We start from the raw sequence: 21,259 nt of genomic DNA on the forward strand, positions 1-21,259 counted from the left end.
AACACGTTTGAGATTACAAAACATTTTGTAATTACATCAATGGTGTTTGTTTACAGTAATGAAACTCAAATATATTTTGAAATCTGGTTAACTTTAATAATGTTATAATGGAAACAATTTTTTTCATGCTTTGTGCATAAAAAGCTTGAAAGTCCGTATTTTCCCCCATATAGAAGAAAAATCACAAACTTATCATATCGAAAGTGTTGATTTTGTGAAAATAGTTATTATTTTTGTTGTTATTTTCCATTATAACAAAATTATTATTGTTATTCAAGCTTCAGAAAAAGAAAAGCCCAATGTTTTTTTAATTACTGTATTTTTTCCCCCCAAAATTGTTTCATTTGTTTTTTAAAAGCGATACACAAAAAATAATTCTTATACGAAAATTAATAATTCAATTTCGTAATTAATAAATACGATTTCGAAAAAGATGAATCCAATTTTTAAATTCATATATAACTGAAATTTTAATTTATCTTGACAATGGATTTCAGAAAATATTAAATTTTTTTTTTACCAATTAAATATTATTGCTTGAAGAAAACCGTTTTTTGATTGAAACAATCAATAAATCAATTTTTTGAATTTTTAGAATTTTCGAAAATTATCACTATGATGATAAATTAATTGCAAATAATTCATTATTTTAAATAACCAATTTATAATAGCAAATTATCAATAACATTTTATTGAATAACAATAAACTAGAATTTTTTCACCAATAGTTTTTAAAGTTTTTTTGGTGAAAAAATAGAAAAACATCAATTTTTTATGTGAATTTAAATTTTATTTTCGTTTTGAAAAACTTCTAAAAAAGAAATACACATCGAAAATGAATGAAAATTTGGAAATGAAAATGCATCATTTTACAAATATAGATAAACAAAGTGAACTGCTGAAAAAAAATAAGGAGAATTTTAACGTCAAACACAAGTTATTCATTACACATGTCAAAAAATTTCCGTTTCGAAGTTGAATTATTCTTTTTCGAAATCGAATAAATAAATTACGAAATTGAAAAATTAACTTTGATTTTGAATTATCAGCTAACAATTCGAATAATCCTATTTCGAAATTTATATATTAATTCCGAAATCGAATTATTTTTTTTCGAAATTGAAATAAAAATTACGAAATTGAATTATTTTTTTTCGAATAAGAATTATTTTTGGTTCAACAATTTTCATTCATTCAAAGGCCAAGTTTTAAAAGTTAAACTTCAAAAAATGACTTTATTCTATATATTTCATAATCTGCATCTTTGAAACTTATTCTCCCGTAAGTTTGAAAACAATTAAAAAAATAAAAATTCAAATAATTATTTGTCAACTTTATTTTTGCTGCTTATAATATTAAATTTTTTTTCATATCCAATGGCAAAGTTGAGTCGAGCAGATGCGAATATCTATACAAACAATATTTTATTCATGCTATTCTTCGAATGCAAAAGGGTTTTATTTTGTTCCTACTAGATATTTTTTTTCAGCAGAAAATGGATGATTTTGAGGCATGAAAGACTTCAAAATCTTTATTTATTTTGAATTTAGTATTCCTTTTTTGTTTTTTAATAGAGGCTCAATTATTATTCGTAATAAAACAGTTATATTTTATAGTGTTTTTTGAACAAAAAAACATTTGTTGAGAAAGGCTAAAGCGCTTTGAAGATGAAATGGTTTCATCTTTTGATTCAAGTGCCTTTTCAGTGATGATTTGCAAAGATAACCTTAATTTGCTGGAAAAGTGGGATGAAATGACAAAAGATGTTTTTGTCTCAAAAACAGAATGAAAAACAAATTACTCATTGGAAACAATGGCCATATTTACAAATTTGAAGGTATTTTATCATTTTCTTTATTGTTTCATAGATTCATCTGTTCTTCGTTTCTGATGAAAAAACTTGAAATTATTGTTAAAAGAATCAAGAGATATTTGACTTTCAGGAAAAGTGATAAAGAATTTGATTCAATACCATTGGCCATTTCTTTTTTCTCTCCTAAAGATTCATTTAGGGTGGTTTTTTTTATCCGGACATTTTTTTTATCCGGACAAAATTTTTAATTCTGAATTATTTCTTCCCACTTTAGGATATTTTATAATATTTTTGATATATAAGGATAAGTCAGCAATTAGAATTTCAGATCAAATTACTATACCTAATCTCTGATGGGGGGGGGGGGGGGTTAGCTCCTCCATCTCTGGATTAGTACCTCCCCTGAGGAGATTAGGTAATAGCAAGGGGTATTACTAAGTTAGAATTTGATCGAAAAAAATTTTTTAATTTTTTTTTCATTTCAAAAAAAATTTTTAAAAAAAAAATAAAAAAAAGAACATTACCAAAATTTTTTTTATCATGAGTGTTATCAAAAATAAAACAGAACAAGGATTTGTAAACATTAGAAATCAAATGATGGCATTTGACTACAGACAAATAGAAAATCGTTTGGAACGAATTGCAACAATCGTTTTCGATGGAAAGGCAAGGATAGTGGATACAGCGAATCTACATGAATTCAGCCGTTCAGCCATAAACAGAGCGATTGCAGCTTTGGAAAATAAAAGAAAAATCGGCAAAATTGGTCACCCAGAGTTGCTAACAGATGAGGAAAAGAAAACAGTAGAGGATGTTATTCGCTGCGAAAGTTCAAGTGGAGTGAGCATTTCTGTTTCTCAAAAGAAACAATTGGTTTGCTTAATCATTTATAAACAAATTTGAATTTATTGTAATCTTATTTAAGATGGAATCTGTAATTTCTGATAGACAAAATAATCTATTTGAAGAAGAAAAAGAAGAAGTTGAAATTTCGAAGTCATCGCCCTACTCATTCATAAAAAGGAATCCACACCTTAAAGTTTCTCTTCCAAGAAACGTTGATATTCAACGATAAGCTGTTTCAAATAAACAAACCCTCCAGCCTTTCTACGAACTTCTTCAACATCTTCATAACACTTACAAATATTCTTCTTCTTTGATATTTAATACCGACGAATCTTCCCTTCGCCTCTCAGATACCACCAAAAAGCTTGTTGTGCATCCTTCCGATTCACCAGCTGGGTTCAACAAAACGCCCATGAACATGCCAAACGCCACATTGTGCGTTGCAGCTGCTGCAGATGGTTATTCTTTGAAAAGTGTCGTTTTATGGCCTTCAAAGAAGATTCCAGCCGAACTGCGTGTGATGGTCAGCTCTTCAATAAATATTTGGGAAGACAACGATGGCTGGATGACCGACGCAAGATTTAGAAGATACGCCGAAGATGTTCTCCTTCCAGGAATCGTTGAAAGACGAACTCTTTTGGACAAAGATGAAGAAAGATGCCTTCTTCTATTGGACTCTCATCCATCGAGAGCTCAGCCCGACATTTGGCAAAAATTCGCTAATGCCTCCATCGACGTGGTGACTTTTATCCCGCACAGCACACACCTCACTCAGCCTCTTGACAGAGGAGTATTTGCCGTCTTCAAAAAATGTTTTAACACAAAATATGTGGGACATTATTTTCGAAATCATAAAAAATTTCGGGGGTTGTTTTTTCTGAAAAATGAATCCTGATTTCTGCTTTATAAACTCAAATATTGTTTTGGTGAGCAAAAACATATAATATTGAATTGATATTTGATATATTTGTTCATTATTTTTTGATTGTTTATATTTTTTAAAAATGATCATTTGAGGAATAATTTATTTCACATTTCAGAAGATGGACTTTTTGTCAGCTGTAAGTGAATGGATAATTGCTAATGAATTTCAATAAACAAGTCAACTTCACGAACGTTTATGTTTATATTCACAAAGGAAATGAGAATGCATTATTATTTTCGTTGATGCATGATTGTTAGAAATATATTATTCATGTATCACAGCCCTTATAGTTTTATAAAAAAAACATGGAAACATTATTTTTGAAAATTGATTCAATAGCCTAGTTTCATGTTTTTCGAGTTCATAACAGCTTTTAAACTTTTTTTGTTATTTCTTTGACTACTGAATAATTATATGAGATTGATTGGTTCTTTTTTTGAATTTCATCGATCTTTTTTATTTTTTGAACGCCAACGAATATTTTAACAAAGAATAGTCACACCATAACCCTCATTTGTATTTTCATGAAAAAACTTCTGAAGTTTTTTTAGATGTGGAAATCACGTTTAATGCATATCATAATGTGATTTTCTCTTATTGAGTTACTTACAAGTTTAATTATTAACAAAATCAAAGTTATCTATTGCACAAAAATCTAAAAATCGATCACAAAATAGTCAAAGATAGTTTTTGTTTGTTTGTTTTCCTTATATGACATTTTGAAAGGTTTTATTCGGATAGAATATTAATTTTAGTTATGTTCAATTCATATTTTAGTTTATAGCGAGTGTTTTTTTCTTTATTAAAAGGTGATTTATTCATTTGTTTTTAATGTTTTATAATTATATTATTGGAGATTCAAAGTTCAAATAAATCATATTTTGTTCATGAAAAACTTGTTCAACACATATGGTTGATAATTTTTTATTATTACTTTGTATTTTGCGATGTTGTTCAGGATTAACAATTGTGATTTGAAAATTGATTCGATTCAACGATCCTTCGAGGAGAAGATTTTTGATATTATTTGGGTAGCTTTCAAATAAAGTTGTTTGTTTTGTTTTCTTTTTCCTTTTTTTCTTGTGAAATTTAACGGTCTCCATTTTCACGTTCATCTGATGAAACAACATGAAAAGCTGGCTATTGACTTGAAAGATTTTGTTTTATGTTGAGGTGAACATTCAATCACATCCTTCAAGTTTGATTTTGAAGAAGTTGTCGAACACAGGCTCTAAGCTTTATCAAATGATGAATCTGTATCAGTTGAGAATGTTGAAGAAATTGATAGCGAAAGTGTTTTTTTTCATGTTTCCTCCTGTTCTTTTTCCTCATCTTTCTCCAATGCCCATTCTGGAATCTTATCTGAATCTTTCCCAAATATGTATTCTGCTGATCAACTCTCAGATTGAAGATGCTCTGATGATTTTGAATGCTCAATATTCGTTTCAAATTCCCTCTTCTTTATTATCTCTTCATTCTTTTTCTCAGCCTCTCTCTGCTCTCCTCCATTGCTCTTCAGGAGACATTTCCATCGTCACCATCTCAATCAGTTTTAGATCTTTTCTGATGTTGTCATTCACAATCTCTCTCAGATCTTCTGCTTCATTCTTAGCCTTCTTCAATCTAACAATGAATACCACTGCTATGATGAGAAAAATCGAAAGAACAATAGCCATAATAATCACCATCAACAAATAATATGATTTTCCTTCTTTTCCATCTTTCCGTCACTTATCATCTCCTTCTGACTTTGATTCTGTTTTGTTCTTCAGTGTCTGTGGTGAAGTTGCAGCCAATTGTTTTTCAAACAGAATCGTCATAAACACCTCTGTTTCATCTCTAACCTTTGAAATATTTTCTGATGGGGTTGTTCCAATCACCTCAGCTTCTGAAAGATAGCAATATTTCTCAAACTGATATGTCTCAACCAACTCCAAATTCCCAGTTTTTTATTCAAATCTGAATGACAAGTCACATGGCATAAAAAGTGATCCCTTGAATTTCACAACAACATTGCTTCCATTTTCATTCTCCGAATCATCTTCCAATTTGCGAATGAAGAAAGGCGATTCTCTTTCTCCAGCTGTCCCTCCAAGCGTGCATCCATCATTAAGAATCCAAAGAGAAGAATTATCTTTCACTCCATTTCCACCTTTCAAGCCGGAAATGGTTAATGAGGCAGACTCCGAACAAATGATGTTTCTTCTCACTGATGGATATTTTTCAATGAATGGATTATTGTTGAAGAATTCTCCTTTCCCGCTTTTCACATTACCAGAAGATATGTATAATCCACCTAACGAAGAATTTGAAATTGTTATGTATTTCATCACTAACGAAGTATTTGATGAATGAACAAGCAATCCATTCCATTGATAGATATCTGTCATTGCATTCAAATTCTCAGTTTCATTTTCTTTCATTAACACTCCTTCAAGCTCACACATGTGCATAGAAACTTCCTTTGTATTGCTTATCTCCACGATATTTTCTTTATCAGAGCGAGAAACTCCTTTAAACAATAACAACTAGAAAGAACTGCATGAGTAAATGATGAAGAAACATAGAGAACAGAAGCTCTTTCTGATTTTATCGAATAGTTGTTGAATGAAGCAGTTCCAAATGAAATTGAACTCAAGTACGAATTTCCAATTTCAATAATGCAGCCTTCTTATGACAAAACTTCATCTGTAGATACTCCGTTTCATGCAACACTTCCACATTCGCGAAGCACAACAACTTTTCTTTTAGATTAATTCTTTTTCGGCTTTCCATTCGTCAACAAAACCTGATCCCTCCAACGCAGAAAAGAAGGCTTCTTGTATGAAAACATCTTCATTGTGAAGTTATCAACATGCGAAATTCTTAGTTTGATGTTCAACAAAGTTGATTTCGGAAAAGAAGGTCGAGCGCAGTTAGATCGAACAACTTATGAAAAAATTACCAACCAAAAGAGAAAGTCGAATACTTGCATCGCGAATGGCTGATCAGCTGAAATACAAAAAAGATTGACAGAAATAAAAATACTCATTCTTTATCCAAACTCTCTCTTTCTGACGTTGTGATGATTCTTTCTCAGTCGTTGGTGGTAGTTGAGTTCAAGAATTCAAAAGCTGATGAAGGATATTGAAGAGAGTGGATGCTTATATCTTGAACGCTTCACACACCAAGAAAAACAGTTTGCTCCATGTCAGCAGCTGAGAGAAACACGATGGAACGATATGTTTCACTCCCACATTTAGCGACTAGCAAGGTGCGTTGAACTCTGCACATTATTTGATGTCTGCTTGTTTGTTTGCATTCATGGACACAAATGTTATCTCTCTCCGATATTTCATAATTCTCATCAGAAGATTTCTCCTGCTTCAAACGAGTCTGCTGTGCGTCCCCACATTGCCAGCTCTTTCACAAATGGTGCTTTGAAAAAAAAGGTCTTGTTTATCTTTAATTTGTGTATCGATTGAGCGGAATCTCATATTCACATCTCTCCCTCTCAATGCAGAGTTGTCTCTGAATGTGATATTTGACAGAACAAAATTCAGAGGCTTCTCATCCATTGAGGTGCATTCAAGAAATAGTCTGCCTCCTCTTCCTGTGGTTGAGCAGAAACACTGAGAAATTGTGCAAAATGAGCAGTCGAAGCTTCCTCTCTCATTCAACGCACAAAACATTTCTCCTCCCTTTCCACACCTCATTCCCCCACATTTCTTCATCGTTGTGTTTCGTACAACAATCTTGGTTAGCTTGTTGTTGTAATTCCTTATGATGGGAATGCCATCTGTTGTGTACTGGGTGACTTCTTCGAATATGCTCAACTCAATAACAATGTTTTGTTCTGCTTCATTGCTCCCTCTCTTCTCTCCAGCTGATCCCTTTGATATCCTCAATCCGCTTGCTCCTTCCAACATAATATTCTTCATCGTCAAGTTCTTAATGTTCAAAAAAGTTGAAGATAACACAGAAATAACATCTTTTGAAAAGCAAAGTGATTGCATTGACACAAATTACAACTCAACTGTTCCTTCATCTACCATTATCATCCCATAATGAGTCAGTTCTTCTCTCTCATCTCCTTTTTTGTAAATGAGCAGTCTTTCAGAGTCAATAATCCTTCTCTTGAGCCAACATGCTTCAAATAACTGACTCCATCTGTGAATGAAGAAAGAATGACAAAATTTATCAATTCAAAAAAGGTGATGTTCCATATCTTCATTACCGCTCCTTCTTCTCCTTAAAGCAATTATGCGCATTCAAAAGTTCCCACGATGTTGTTATCATTCGATTTTGTTTCAGAAACGCTAAGATCCAAAAATATCGGAGTACTCTTTTTCCAATGATTCCAATGTTTCTTTCGTATCAAATTAGTTATTTGTGATAGTTCTCATTGAAAATTTATTGATAAACACAGATAATGATAAATAAAAACAATGTCGACATTGAAAAAATACATAAATGATAACAAAAATATTGAGTTACAAACTTCAAACGAGGAATTTTGTTTGTTTTTTAATGAGTTTAGAGAAAGTCCACCCTGGGAGGCTGATTCTGGACCCAAAGCCTTCAAGGGATTGTGCTGGACCGGTCACAGCACAATCCCAGGACGGAATCAGCCTAGCCCCATTTTTGCATAAAAGCAAAAATAAGGGTACCCAGATAAAAATGCTTTACGCATTTATATCTGAGCTTGAGCAGCAGACATTTCAAAAAACTCATCAACAAAACAAACAAAATTTCATAAAAACACAACAAAAAATACTCAAATATCATTAGTTGGATTAAAGAACAATAATTTATCAAGCTTTTCCCTCTCTTTGTACATTCTTTTAGTGTTTATTCCAGGTGACAAAGTGGGAGATTTATGATAATACTCCTTTGATGTTTTTTTGGGGCGCTCATCTCTTTCTCTTTTTTCTCGAAATGCTGTTGCAAATGTCCCTTTTGAATTAAAAGGAGATGAAACCGATCGAAATACTTTATTTCCGCGCTTTTCATAAAATAAATATGTCTTCAAAGAACTGACTACCATTTTTTTCCATAGAATTTTGTTGGATGGACTGTGCCTGTTATTTATCAAAAGACATAATAAAGATGTTTCAAATAAAAATGCAAGTGAATAAAAAATGAAAACAAATAAAAAGCAAACTTCAGAAAGTGACGGTGAGTTTTGGCACAATTGGAAATATTATTGTCATCAAATGAACCCGTGTGACAAGAATAAATTTCAAAGAATTTTATAAGTTCATCGATATTGCTAATTACAGTATTGTTATCCAATTTGTTATTAATGCATTGCGAAAGATGCCCGAACTCTCCGTCGCACTCGCACTTTCCGTGCTTTTCGCAAAAGAATGACAAAGATATTGTTTTATCCTTTGCAAACGAAGAATTGTTTGAAAGAAGAAAGTGCATCAGTTGAGAGTTTCGGAAATGTGATCCTGTATCACACATGAATCGAAAAACTTTTCTTTTTTCAAAAATCGGATTTGATAAGACTTGTTGCAGACATTCAATTGTGAATTTGTAATCATGCGACAAAGTATTTGAAAAAAAATTGAAAATATGTTTTTCCTTGCTCTTGTTGTTATCAGCAATGTAAACAATCACACAAAAATGAGAAACTTCGACTTTGTTGTAGAAATCTCTGCTTGTTTGGTTCCTTCTCATTGGCAAGGACCAGTTTTCTTTGTAGTCAAATAGTAATAACGCCTCATCCGACTTTAAGTTATTTTTCAAATGTCTAAAGTATTGTTGTTGATTATTAGCCAATATACGGTGTTTTTCAACCAGTCGTATCGTTGCTTTCTCTTCATTGTTTAGTTGTTCAGATCGCTGGAATAAAAGTTTCTCCTTATTCTTTAGTGAAGAGTACACCTCACACAAATCACAGACGTCCGTTCTCCTCGTTGCCCTTTTTATGCGTCGGGTCCTTTTGTAGAATTGACTTTTTGACATTTTTATCTTTGTTTCTTTAACGAACTTTTCATATAATTCTGATTTTGTCGTATTGATAATCCTGATAGGTTGCTTTGAACATTGAAGACTTTCTTGTTCATGTGAAGGAATAAGAGTTTTTCCAATTTCTCTGACGTCTGTGCTGTTCACTAGATTTCTTGTCGAAAATGATAGTTTTGAAGAATCGATTGATTCATTTGGAACATGTTTTGAAATGTTGTTTGGCGAATGATTGTTTGAATGAATTGTTTCAAAATTATTGGACGAAGCATTTTTTGGAGCATTTGTGTCTTTCCGATTTGTTGGAGAATGATGAACATGCTTCTTATGAAATGAAATGACAGCAGAATTGTCATTTCTTTTATCCGAAACGTTGTTTGATTTTGATTGTGTTGATGAATATGAGGACTCTGGTGAAACATGAAAATGGTGAAATGGTTGGGTTGTCAAAGGTGATTTGTCTAATGATGCATTTGTCGATGAAGTGAAGTTTTTTGATATTGAATGATGTGGATGAAGTAGTTGAACTCTATTTTGTCTTTCTTCTTCATTGCTAACTTGATAAGAAACATCATCATGAAATGAGAGAGAGTTGTGACAGCTGATTGACTGATAATAATCATTCGAAATATGATAGTCAAGCAAATTAGGCGATAAAATATCTGTAACAATTTCGTCAACATTGCTGTCAATTTTTTTATACACAGAAAGGATTGGATGCGATCCCTTGTTAATATGCGTTTCAATTACGGTTGTTATGCTATCACGAATAGGAGAAATTTCATCGTCATTACACATACACCACCCACTTAAATTTAGCTTTGGAAAATTCGAACACTTCTTACTTTGCACAATTGAGTAAAAATGACCATGTTGATTGTCTCCTTGATAAAATAGAAGTCCAATCAGTGTGTAGTTAATTGAGCCTCTCTTCAAATCTCTATCAACATAAATGGAATAACTGTCTTTTTTGAAAGACAACGTCTCGTTTATTTGGAAATTGATATCTCTTTTCTTTCCTGCAGGTTCCAAAGAAACCGAAAGAATTTGAGGAAATTGTTCCATTTTCAAATGACTTAGTTGAAAAGTTTCTGACTGACAATGCTCACAGAAAGCGTATCTGTTATTCTTGTTGCTGGTTTCCATTTTGAATGAAGTATTAAATGCTTCGGTGCAACTGGATCCAACCAGTCGTATAATTGGTGTCGACTCGAATGGACCATTCACTGAGCAATGACATTTTGAACAATGTCTTGGAAATGACAAACTTGTGTTCACGTGATACGCAAAGTTAGGAATGATTATTGATAAATCATTGAACAAATCCAAGAAAGTTTCATAGAATTCTTGCTGCAATCCTTGTCTCAGTTTATGCCTTTTTTCGAATTGTCTTAGAAAAAATGGTGACCATCTTTGTTTCAATTGTGAATTCTTTGTTTTGACAATAATTTCCTCTGAAACGAGATGTAAAAGATTTGAAAAATAAGAAGTGAACGTTCCATTTCGAATTTGTAAATCTGGACATTGAACAATAATTGATCGAAATATTTGAATTTGTGAAGCCAGATAACAACTGTTTCCTAAATTTGTTAAGCTGAAAAAAATTGCTCCTTCATCTTCGTTTTGATTATCGTGAGCGACAAGCTCCTGATCAATAATCATATTCTGATCCGAATGTTTGTCAAGCACATCTATCATTATGTCAGAGGAACAGTTATTAATTATATCTTCTTCTACGTCCATTGATATGCTAGGATCAAGATATTCCGTTATTTCTTGATATTCCTCATTCTCGTAATAATTCTCTATCGGTGAACTTTGACAATGACTTTGAGAAACATGATAATATTCTCCCAGAAGATTTGTTTGTGTCCTTGTAATGTCGTGCATATCTGATAAGCTGTTGTTATCCATTGGTTGTGTTTCGATGTATGTTCCAGAGATAATATTATTCTCTTCAAAATCGCTATTTTCTAGAAAATAATCTCCCAATGGATCAATGTCTATTTCCATGTTGTCTTCCCCATTCAATATTGCGAAATCATTAACATTTGCAAAATTTTCCTCTTTGAAGAAAAAAAATATTATAAAAAATTTTCATATTCTTTTCATCAAAATTTCATAATATTGCAAACTATTTTTGGAACTAATGATTCTTCGTGATCCTTCAGATGATTCAGTCGAATTGGCAGAAATAAATTCTGAAAATCTCTTTTCTTCGTCGTTGCTGAGTTCTTATTTTAAATATTCAAAAGAGTAAATATTTTCATTAAAGATACAAAAAACAAACTTCTTTTTGATGGAGGCATTTTAGGCTTTTGCGCACGAGATATTTCTAAAGATGAAGAAGAGCTGCTTTGCTTCGAATAATTGTAATTTCCTTGTGTACAGTGGAATCCAAAGTCCAACAGCTGATGAAATGAATATTCATGACACACAGTCTTGAGTATTGTGACTTTCGTATGAGCGTTATCTTCTGTATTGTATGCCGATGCAAGACGCATTATAACGTATTTATCCTTTTCTTTATGTCACAGTGAATGTTTATTTTTAAACAATGAAAACATTTATTTCAACGAAAAATCATACCGTTGAATATGTTTTGCAACTCAGAAAACAATTTCTTTCCTTTGTTTGTGTGAATAAACATGAAAGTCAAGCAGTTAACTATATCTTCCCCTGATATGCCATTCAAATATTCCCAAGCAGCATTGCACTTCTCGCTTTTTCTTGATGGAGAAAGCAATGAAAATTTCTTTTTTTCCATTCGGAGTTCAGAAAAAAATGTCTCAGCAAATGAGAGGTCCAATTAAAGGGAATGGTAATATTATTTATATTTCATTCTATGAATTTCATTTCAGATTGCAAAGAAGTGTTGCAGTTATTCAATCTCATTTTATGTGTGACTTGATTTTCACAACAATATTTTCGTTAACTTTTTGTGTATTTTTGAGTCAATGAATGATTTTTATCAATTCACTGCTCAATTCATCTTATTTCATAATAACTAAAAGAAAACAATTGCCGATTTATTAATCACATGTTTTCCAAAGCAAATGACATTTACGAAAACCGTGTTAATCGCATAAGCAAACAATCCGAAGAAAGAGAATGATAACGTTCATTCGATGTTATGAAAAAAGAAAAAGTTTTGGTTGACGATGAGAGTGACAAAAAAATAAATAAAAGGAAGTGCTTCATTCAGACTGCTAAGCTTTCACGAAGTGTGCACTGAAGAGAATTTAAGAATTCCATAAGGTTACTGAGATAGCTATTTCCTCTTTTTCATAAACGATACACTTTTGTTTTCGTCTCATCCTTCCTCTTTATCTTCGTCATTGAAAAGAACATTTAGACATTCAACTCCTATTTCAGATAATTATGCACCAGTTCTCAAATATTATCAGGGAATGCAAACAAACAGAAAGAAAATAATGTTGAAGCATTCATTCAAGTCAGTTCTTTTAATGAGACTCCTTTAACTTTTTTCACATCGTTTTCTCCAATAACATAATATCCTTCATCTTTCACGGAAATTCATGTTTATAAACCATAAAAAATAATTGCATCATCTTCCTCTTTTTTTTCTTCATTTCTTTCTCCTTTGCTCCTTTCCTCTTTTTCTTTCTCCATCTGTAACTTCTCCATTGAAACCGCTTTCTTTCTGCAGCAGATGCCCGGCTTGCACTCCTTCATCTTGATATAAATAAATTTGCATTCTTTCAAATTTTGAAGTTCTTTTGTCAAACGTTATTGAATAACCAAGAGTTAACATTTTCCATCCTCGAATTTCTGTTGTCACAAGTTGGTTTGAGATCATCAACCACATTAATCAACCGTGCAATAAACTATAAGCAGTGCTCTTTCTTGAACAACGTCTTTTGATGAACAGAATTCAATAACGAAAAAAATGAAAAACGCAAAATAAGAGAGACATGAAAGAAATTTCTTTTCCTCAGATAATAAACCCATCTCCTTCATTTCTTCTTTTCTTTTCAATATCTCTTTTCCCTTCCATTTTCACCATTTCTTTCAACCTTCCCCTTAACAGCGAGCTCCTCTATCTCATCCCTTCTCTCCACACTCGTTCCTTCACTTCCTTCTACCACTTCCTGTCTGTTGCCATTCAGTATGTGAATGCCCTCCAATCTCGCTGGATGTCCTCTGCACAACGCTCGCTGCTGAACATCCAGCGCTGCCAGCTTTCCGATGGGAACATCACAATTGAGCAGATGGGAATCGAAGAGACGTTGATTCCATCCAATGCCCGCTCAACACACTTATTGACTTTCATTTTCTGAGATTCTGTCAGGAGTTTATTCAACTGAGACAATCTTCGTTTGTTTGGATGACAAACTCACAATCGTTCTTGGGGATGGAAAGTGCAAACAGCAAGAGAGAAAGGAAGGCGCTGAAAAGGTTCATCAAGTGTATTGAAAAAGCAGATTGAGATTTCAGAGAGAGTGTCAGGCATTTGCAATATAAAGAATAATGGAGGAGATGACATCCAGCCGATATTAACATATTCTGCGTTTGGCTCAGATTGACAAGGCGTTTAAGAAGGGGTTGAAGGAGAAGAGTGTGTTTTGCCAAAGAAAAAAAAATGAAGATGAAAGAAAATGAAGAAGAAAAGATGAAAATTTGATTGGGAAAACAATTGAAGAAAATTATGAAAGAAGGAGAAAAAGAAGAGGAAGAGCCTTTTCAGCAACATCAGAAGCAGGAAGATACATATTCAGATTGAGCAAGAAGAGCAATGCGCTGATGGGGCCCCTTGGCTGTCGTTGTCGATGATCGAGAGTTGTTTGATTGTTCATTCAGCAATGCGAAGCAGAAAAGCAATGAGCAGCAATTGAAAAAACTTCCATTGTTGTCAATTGCCGAAGATGCAATCTGAAACCGAATGAGAAAATGTTTTCACAACATGTGTCTCGAGTGTCTGTGAGAAGAAGCCAGACTCGTTAAAAACTGGTTAAGTTAATGAATTTGATGTGAACACTTTTCCAATTGTTTCATCTTTGTTGGATTCGAAAACTTTTGCAAATATTTCTTCTTTTTCAAAAATAAAGAATTGGATTGTTCTGCGCTTGCTTCCATCTTTTTTGCTGAATAAATTATAAAAAGAAAAAAGCCTGAATAACTTGCCATCAGAGGCAGATTAGAAGATTGATTCAAACAAAGTTGCTCATTCAGATAATTGCTGAAAAGAAAATTATATCAGAACATAATTCATTTCAGCAGAAATCTCCATAAGCCAACTCTGAAGCAGATGATGAATCAGACAACACGACGCAGATCTTTTCACCTTCAACACTTGTTCTTTCAAGTCCAAATTCTGAAGCACAATTGCAGCTTCATGTTGATCAACACTTTTAACCAGTTAATAATGCGGAATTGTGATATTTGCAGTTGGAATTGTTTCATTTTTTTAAATCTCAGTATGCTCTAATATTTCAAGAATCGAACTTCAATGAAGGGAAGTCTGACTGATTTGATATTCGGAAGAATATTTTTGAGAGTCTCAATGAAACAAACAACAAAGATATATAAATCTCTCTACAAAAGAGCCTGTTTTCCTCGATCTTTCATTCCTTTGGAATTTTTACCATTTTTTAACTGAAAAGAAAAAAAAAATAAAGCTATAAAGCAAAACTGTTCTTTCTCAATTCTTTTATCTCGTCATCTTCGAAATCACTTCATTCGTTTTCGCTTTTTCGAAAAGATAATGGAATATTGAAAATTTCTTCTCATTTGACTTTTATCAAATTTATCAAAAAATCAAAATTTTCATTTTAAAAATTGATCCAAAGCTAATAGACATTCTATCACAAAAGAAACACCAAAGAAAAATTGTCTTCAAAAGGAATTCTTTGTTTGATCAAGAAAAGCTGATCAGAAGGCATTCAACAGAAAACGGAGATCAAATCGGATTATTCATTTATAAATTGAAAGAGGCTTAGAAAAAAAAAGAACGTTGAAGCAATTTTTGTTAAAAACGGATGGGTTCGAAAATAGTCTTCTGCATGCTTCACTGCTTCGAAACCACTGCGAATTTAAAAGATGAAACGATAAGGGAAAGCGCTTTTGAAGAAAAAGCTTATTTGAAGAGAAATTATATAATTTTTTGGAGCAGATCGGATTCATGCATGTTGAAATCGGAAAGTTGAAGAATAAAATGTTTTTGAAGAACTTTCTGTTATGATTGAAGAAATGAAAAAGGATGATTCCTTAAAGCAACAAGCGGAATTTGCCTTTGATGAAAAGGAGAAAATAGAAGAAATGAAGAAGAAATAATAAAACCTGTTCAGATTTTTGGCTCTATGAAAGACAAGTGATGATATACACTCCTGTTGAAAAGAAGATGAAGTCTCATGTATTTTTCTATGACATGGAAAATGGTCAAAAATGAGAAAATGAAAGAATTAATATAAGAATCAGATAAAAACCATCATTTCCTGTGATTTTTGTATCAACCGCGCTGAAAGTGAGTGTTTGAAGAGGAACAAATATTGAGGTGAGGAGGGTGAGAGAGGCATCTTGGAGGAGGGAAATGAAGCCAGTGAGGGCATACTCGATGGTTGCACATGGGGTCTGTTGGGGTCTGCCACAGGCATCAGCATCAGTTCCATTGTTGGAAACGACTTTGTTCTGGGCGACGAGAGGGAGCCAGCTGTTGAAAGTCTCATTATCAGCTGTTCTTTGATTCCAGACTCTTTGTATTGGAGTTGTTGATCCACAATTCTAGAATGAGGATAAGGAGATGCTGCTGCCATTGAAGAACACATCATTGCAGCTGCCATTTGTTGCAGTGTTTCCATCGAAGAAACAGAATGTGATGAATTTATTTCCACTCATCCAAGTGAAGGTGTTTGTGCAACATAGAGCAGCACCTCCATAAGATTTTGAAGCAGTCAGATTGTTACTGATGAACTGACTCTCAACGATTGAAAACTGGCTTGGTTTATTTTGTGGAGGATAACGAAATGTTAAAGAACCAGTTGAATCGCCACCAGTATTTGCGATGCATTTGCATTTGGTGAACAAGAATTGACCGTTTGAAGAAAAATCACCAATATAGAAATACCAACCAGTTCCACACCAATATGTTATTGAACAATTTTCGACTTTGTTATCAGAAAATGAATAAACGGAAGATGATTCTCTTCCATCAATGCAAATTGCTCCTCCATTTTGTGCTGAACAGTTTGTGAAATTGGATTTAGCAATATTCACATTTGATAAATATATGCAGTATAACGCTCCACCATTTGTTCCATTTGTGGAACAATTGAAAAATGAGCACGAAGTGATTGAGACATTTGCATTCACGCAATTAACATAAAGTGCGCCTCCATGATTTGACACACCAGTTGTGTTTTCCCATTCACACCATTCAAATTTATGGCTGTTAACATCAAAGGAATCCAGTCTTCCAAGTTTCACTTTTTGAGATTCAGTTCCAATACACTCAACAGCAGCATTTGATGAAGAACGTGTTTGGCGGAGGAAAGAGGCATTGAAGGCAGAGAGAGAAGTTGATGGGCTGTTGAGGTTGGGGAGAATGGCACCATCGATGGGGTTGTGGGTGTGCTTGAAGACGGTTGAGTAGATGGAGAGGGATGAGTGAAGAGAGAAGGAGGGGATTGTATTGGTGTTGGTGTTGGTGGAAGTGGAAGAAAAGGAAGAAGAGGTTGAGATGAAAGGATTGAGCGAGTGTGAAGGAAGGGATGGAAGAGATGAATGGGATTGGGGAGAGGAGATGTTGGCGAAGATGGTGTTTGAGAGATGGAGATTGAGGTGGATTTGGAGGTGGGGATGGGATTGGTGATGGACATGGAGAGGGGAAGGGGAAATGGAAATCGAAGGGGAAATAGAAGAGGATGAAGATGAGGATGAGGATGAGAAAAATGAAGGAGAAGGGGAAAGGGATGGAGATGAAAAAAGGGATGGGGAAGAAAGGGAAGAAGGAGAAAAAAGGAAGGGCTGGATGAGGGAGATGAAGGAGGAGAAAGAGGAGTGAGAGATGGAGAAGGAGGCAGGGATTGGGGAGTGGGCATGTGGGAGGAGATTGTTTGGGGTGGAGAAGAGGGGGAAGGAGAAGATGGCATGTTGGTGGGTGGCGAGGGAGAAGTTTGTGAGGGCGATGGAGGCATGGGCAGAGAGGAAGAGGGGGCATTGGTGGTGGTGGTGGTTGTTGGTGAGGGAAGGAGGGTGGATGGTGCAAGTGGAGGAGCAGATGGAGGCAGCGGAGTGGTGTTGGGCAGTGAGGAGTGGACAACCGCTGAGAGGGATGATGTTGAGATGAGTCACGCACAAGGAGGTGTTGATGAGGGAGAGGCTTGTCTGAGCACCACAGATGGGACTGCCTGAAAAACATTATGTTTTTTTTATATTCTTTGTTTTGTTTTTTCTTTGAAATGATGAATTTTTAATGAGCGATAATGAAAAAAGAAAGAGATTAAATTTTTTTAATAAAAAGGAGAATTTTATGTTTCAAATATTATTTTTTAAAAAAAATTTGAAAGTCTGAAAACAGTTTTAAAATTACTTTATTCAAAGTTATCAAACATTATTCAGCCCGCCTCCGAAATAGTTTTCCCATAAAGTACATAAACAACAGATTCCAGCAGCGACAACTCTTTTGAAGACAGAAGTTCATTGTCTAAAAAAAGCCAAAAAAAAAAAAAATAAACAAATAATATAAAAACAAAAAGCTTTGATATTAATATTTGATGTTCAGGAAAAAAAAACGCACTTCTTATTTTTCTGAGCAGTGAAGTTGCTCAGAAGCAATATTAGTTGCATAAGAAAGAGGATGTGAGAAAATATCCTTTCTGCCTTCTTTTTAGTTCTTTTCCGTTTTGCTTAGATTTTCTTCTCCGCCCTCTTTTTTCATTGTTGAACTCTCCAATTTAGCCGATTCTTCGTTTTAAGACTCCGTTTCTGATTGGCGATGGTGGTGTATTTTACGATGCATAAGCGTTCCATTTATTCTTCTGTGGTTCCGAGCCGAGCGTTTGCGAAGAAGTTTGAGTGTCTCTTGAAGGGAATGCATTTCATTCTCTTCAGAATCAACAAGTTTCGCCTGCGGAGCCGAGCTGCTGCTCATTTCTTTACTTCCAAAACTTTCAATAGTTTTGTCTTTTGAATTCTCACTTTCTGTTAGTGTCTTGTTGTCATCTTCTTTGTCCTTCATTTGCTGCAGTTGCAGTTGTTGTATTTGACTTGCTCCGTATTCGTGTGAGGAATGCCGAGTGTTGTGATATTTCATTCGAAAACTTTTCTTTGCTTCGTTCTTTCCCTTCTGAGTTCATTTCCCTTCTTCCTCATCGAAATAGCTTTCGAATTCTCCGCTTTCAATAGCAGTATGATTGAATGTTTTTCCATAAGATTTCTTCGCAGTTTTCCTATTGGAGCTTTTCGGCTGCCCAAACACTGGCAGCAATCTTTCTCTTTCATCAACCAGCACAACACGACTGCTTGTGGCTTTCGGCGTATGCGCTGGCTTATCTGATGCCCCTCTCCTCTTCGATATTTGCGCCGCTGTGCTGCTTCCAGAAGGATGCGGCTCGTACTTCGCATTCATTTGCTCAATCTTCTTCTTCATTTCTTCCAGTTGTTGGGCATGCTTTCTCGCTGCGGCATTCACTTTCTTCCTTCGGCGAGAATATTTCCCTTCATAAAATTCTTCATCATCATCGCTTGTTTCATCAGAATTTTGATGGCGTTTATCATCGTATGTTTCTTCTTCATCTTCTTCTTCTTCACCTTTGTTGATTGAATCCTCGTCGTATTCATCTTCTTCATCGCCACTTTCTGATATAACGGAATCTGAGTCGTTCTTGTCATCAGTTGACTCTGTTGATGGCTCCAGAAGAGCTGCTAACTCTTCTTCGTCCAAATCTTCGTATTTTTCCTTTTTCTTCTTCAAAGAAGACTTCGAATTTTTCTTCAGTTTCTGTCCTGAAATGTTCTTCGATTGCTTATTTGGTTAGCTTTTTTTCTTCTTTGATTCTTTATTTTCTGGAAACATGACACGCTCCAAATTTGCACTGCTATCTTTTAAATAAGAACTATGATCTTTTGGAGAATTATCTGATTGCCCTTCGCCAACTTCCCTTTCGTGAGCATCTTCTTCAGATGGTAAAATACACACTTCCATCCCATTCTAGGTAAGAATTGTAATCCAACACATAGCTTGTGAAACACTTCAAACTAATTTAACCTAACTTTTTGAAAATTAATAATATACCTCTGTTGCATCTAATTTTCGCTTGAGTAAAATGCAAAAAAGAATTTGCTTTTCATTTTACATAATTATTTATTCATTGATCTAATATTTTTCTGAAAAAGTTTTGAAAGTGTTTCTTTTTGATAATTATTGAGAAAAAAGTCATTTTTTCTTATATTAACTATGAATTTTATCATATTTGCTCGAATTTTCGCTAACATTTAACATCCGAAAAATTTCAATGCAGATTAATGATTTCGAAAATAATGTCCCATGTCGTTCCTGCTTCTTCATCTGTCTCTCTTCGAAGAAAAGCAATTGAAGATGCCCTTCCTCAGGCTCTGCAAACAGCATTATTGCCTGAAACAATTGATTCTTCGTTTGTCAAAAGTGGTGTGTTATCAAATCAATGGCATGCTGTTCTTTCAACGTTGCCTGATGAGCCTTCTGTGACACTGAAGAAAAAGAACCGCAGATTTGATTTTCATGGAAAAATAATTACAGACCAAGATTTTTTGGATGAATGGAGAACTCAAAAGAAAATGAAAGAAGAGAAGATAAGGAATGATGACGATGAAAAAACTGTGGAAAAAAAATTGTTTGATGATGAAAAACCAAAGAAAAGGAAAATTCCACGAAAAAAAGTTTTTTTTGATGATAATTCTGGAGATGAAAGAAAATAAGAAAATTCCAGAAAAATAGTCAAGAGAGAGTTGATCGACTATATTTATTACTAGTGTCCTTTTTTTAAAGATACAAACATGCTTTCTTGAAATAAAAATTTTTTTTATTTTTTCATTCACATATAAAAAAATATCCGGATAAAAAAACCACCCTATAAGCAAGGATTATTTTGCGAAAAAAGAAATGAAGCTCGGAATGAAATGTTTTCCAGGATATTGCAAAACAATCATTAACAAAGAATCATGAAGGAGGATTGGAAGAAGAAAACACATAAAAAATGAAAGATTAGCGTTGCATTTGGAGGAAGACCATTGATGATTCGGAAGTTATTTTTGGAAATATTAAATTCTTTGAAGATGAAATGTGAGCGACAAAAGAAATATGGAAAAAAGTGAAGACAATTGCAACAAAATTGACAAAACAATTGGGAAGAAATAATGAAGATTCAGAAATAACGAATGAAGAAATGATTGACAAGGAAGAGAGAAAAGAGGAAAAAAATATTAAAAAAGGAATTTGAAATGAAGTTTTAGAAACAAGGAAAGATTTGGTGATGGAATTATTGATGATAATCAAATGCACTTCTCAAACGAATAAGCTCTTCTCCTTGAACATTTAAAGTTTGTAAAAATATTGTTCATTTTTTTTATTTTTTAAATTTTTAAATATTTCCAACGAAAACATCTTTTTTAATTGTTATTCTTCTTTTCATTGAAAGATAATTACACATGAAGAATATTTCGTTGGAAATGATATCAAGATGTTAACATTCCTCATTCAGATAGAATACAATAAAATAAATGTGATT

General features: G+C 33.6%; 5 protein-coding genes across 5 annotated transcripts; 2 read left to right on the forward strand and 3 right to left on the reverse strand.

Annotated features, from left to right (window-relative positions):
- Nucleotides 1-2,407: 2,407 nt before the first annotated feature.
- On the forward strand, nt 2,408-3,928 carry MONOS_14281 (putative DDE superfamily endonuclease; the record flags this gene model as incomplete). Its single annotated transcript, XM_067867069.1, has 3 exons — nt 2,408-2,686; nt 2,916-3,471; nt 3,924-3,928. 3 exons carry the CDS (start codon nt 2,408-2,410, stop codon nt 3,926-3,928), a joined length of 840 nt encoding a protein of 279 aa, XP_067729882.1.
- Nucleotides 3,929-5,533: 1,605 nt separating this feature from the next.
- MONOS_14280 (uncharacterized protein) lies at nt 5,534-6,037 on the reverse strand (the record flags this gene model as incomplete). The annotated part of the gene is made up of 1 exon (XM_067867068.1): nt 5,534-6,037. The coding sequence occupies one exon, from the start codon at nt 6,035-6,037 to the stop codon at nt 5,534-5,536; it is 504 nt and encodes a 167-aa protein (XP_067729883.1).
- Nucleotides 6,038-11,633: 5,596 nt separating this feature from the next.
- Nucleotides 11,634-12,186, reverse strand: MONOS_14279 (uncharacterized protein; the record flags this gene model as incomplete). Its single annotated transcript, XM_067867066.1, has 3 exons — nt 11,634-11,770; nt 11,827-12,060; nt 12,126-12,186. 3 exons carry the CDS (start codon nt 12,184-12,186, stop codon nt 11,634-11,636), a joined length of 432 nt encoding a protein of 143 aa, XP_067729884.1.
- A 5,405-nt stretch (nt 12,187-17,591) lies between these two features.
- On the forward strand, nt 17,592-17,906 carry MONOS_14278 (uncharacterized protein; the record flags this gene model as incomplete). Its single annotated transcript, XM_067867065.1, has 1 exon — nt 17,592-17,906. One exon carries the CDS (start codon nt 17,592-17,594, stop codon nt 17,904-17,906), a length of 315 nt encoding a protein of 104 aa, XP_067729885.1.
- Nucleotides 17,907-18,846: 940 nt separating this feature from the next.
- Nucleotides 18,847-19,698, reverse strand: MONOS_14277 (uncharacterized protein; the record flags this gene model as incomplete). The annotated part of the gene is made up of 2 exons (XM_067867064.1): nt 18,847-19,499; nt 19,575-19,698. The coding sequence occupies 2 exons, from the start codon at nt 19,696-19,698 to the stop codon at nt 18,847-18,849; spliced, it is 777 nt and encodes a 258-aa protein (XP_067729886.1).
- Nucleotides 19,699-21,259: the final 1,561 nt, after the last annotated feature.

Source organism: Monocercomonoides exilis (assembly GCF_001643675.1).
Source record: "Monocercomonoides exilis strain PA203 chromosome Unknown scaffold15-1837935, whole genome shotgun sequence".
NCBI lineage: Eukaryota > Preaxostyla > Oxymonadida > Polymastigidae > Monocercomonoides > Monocercomonoides exilis.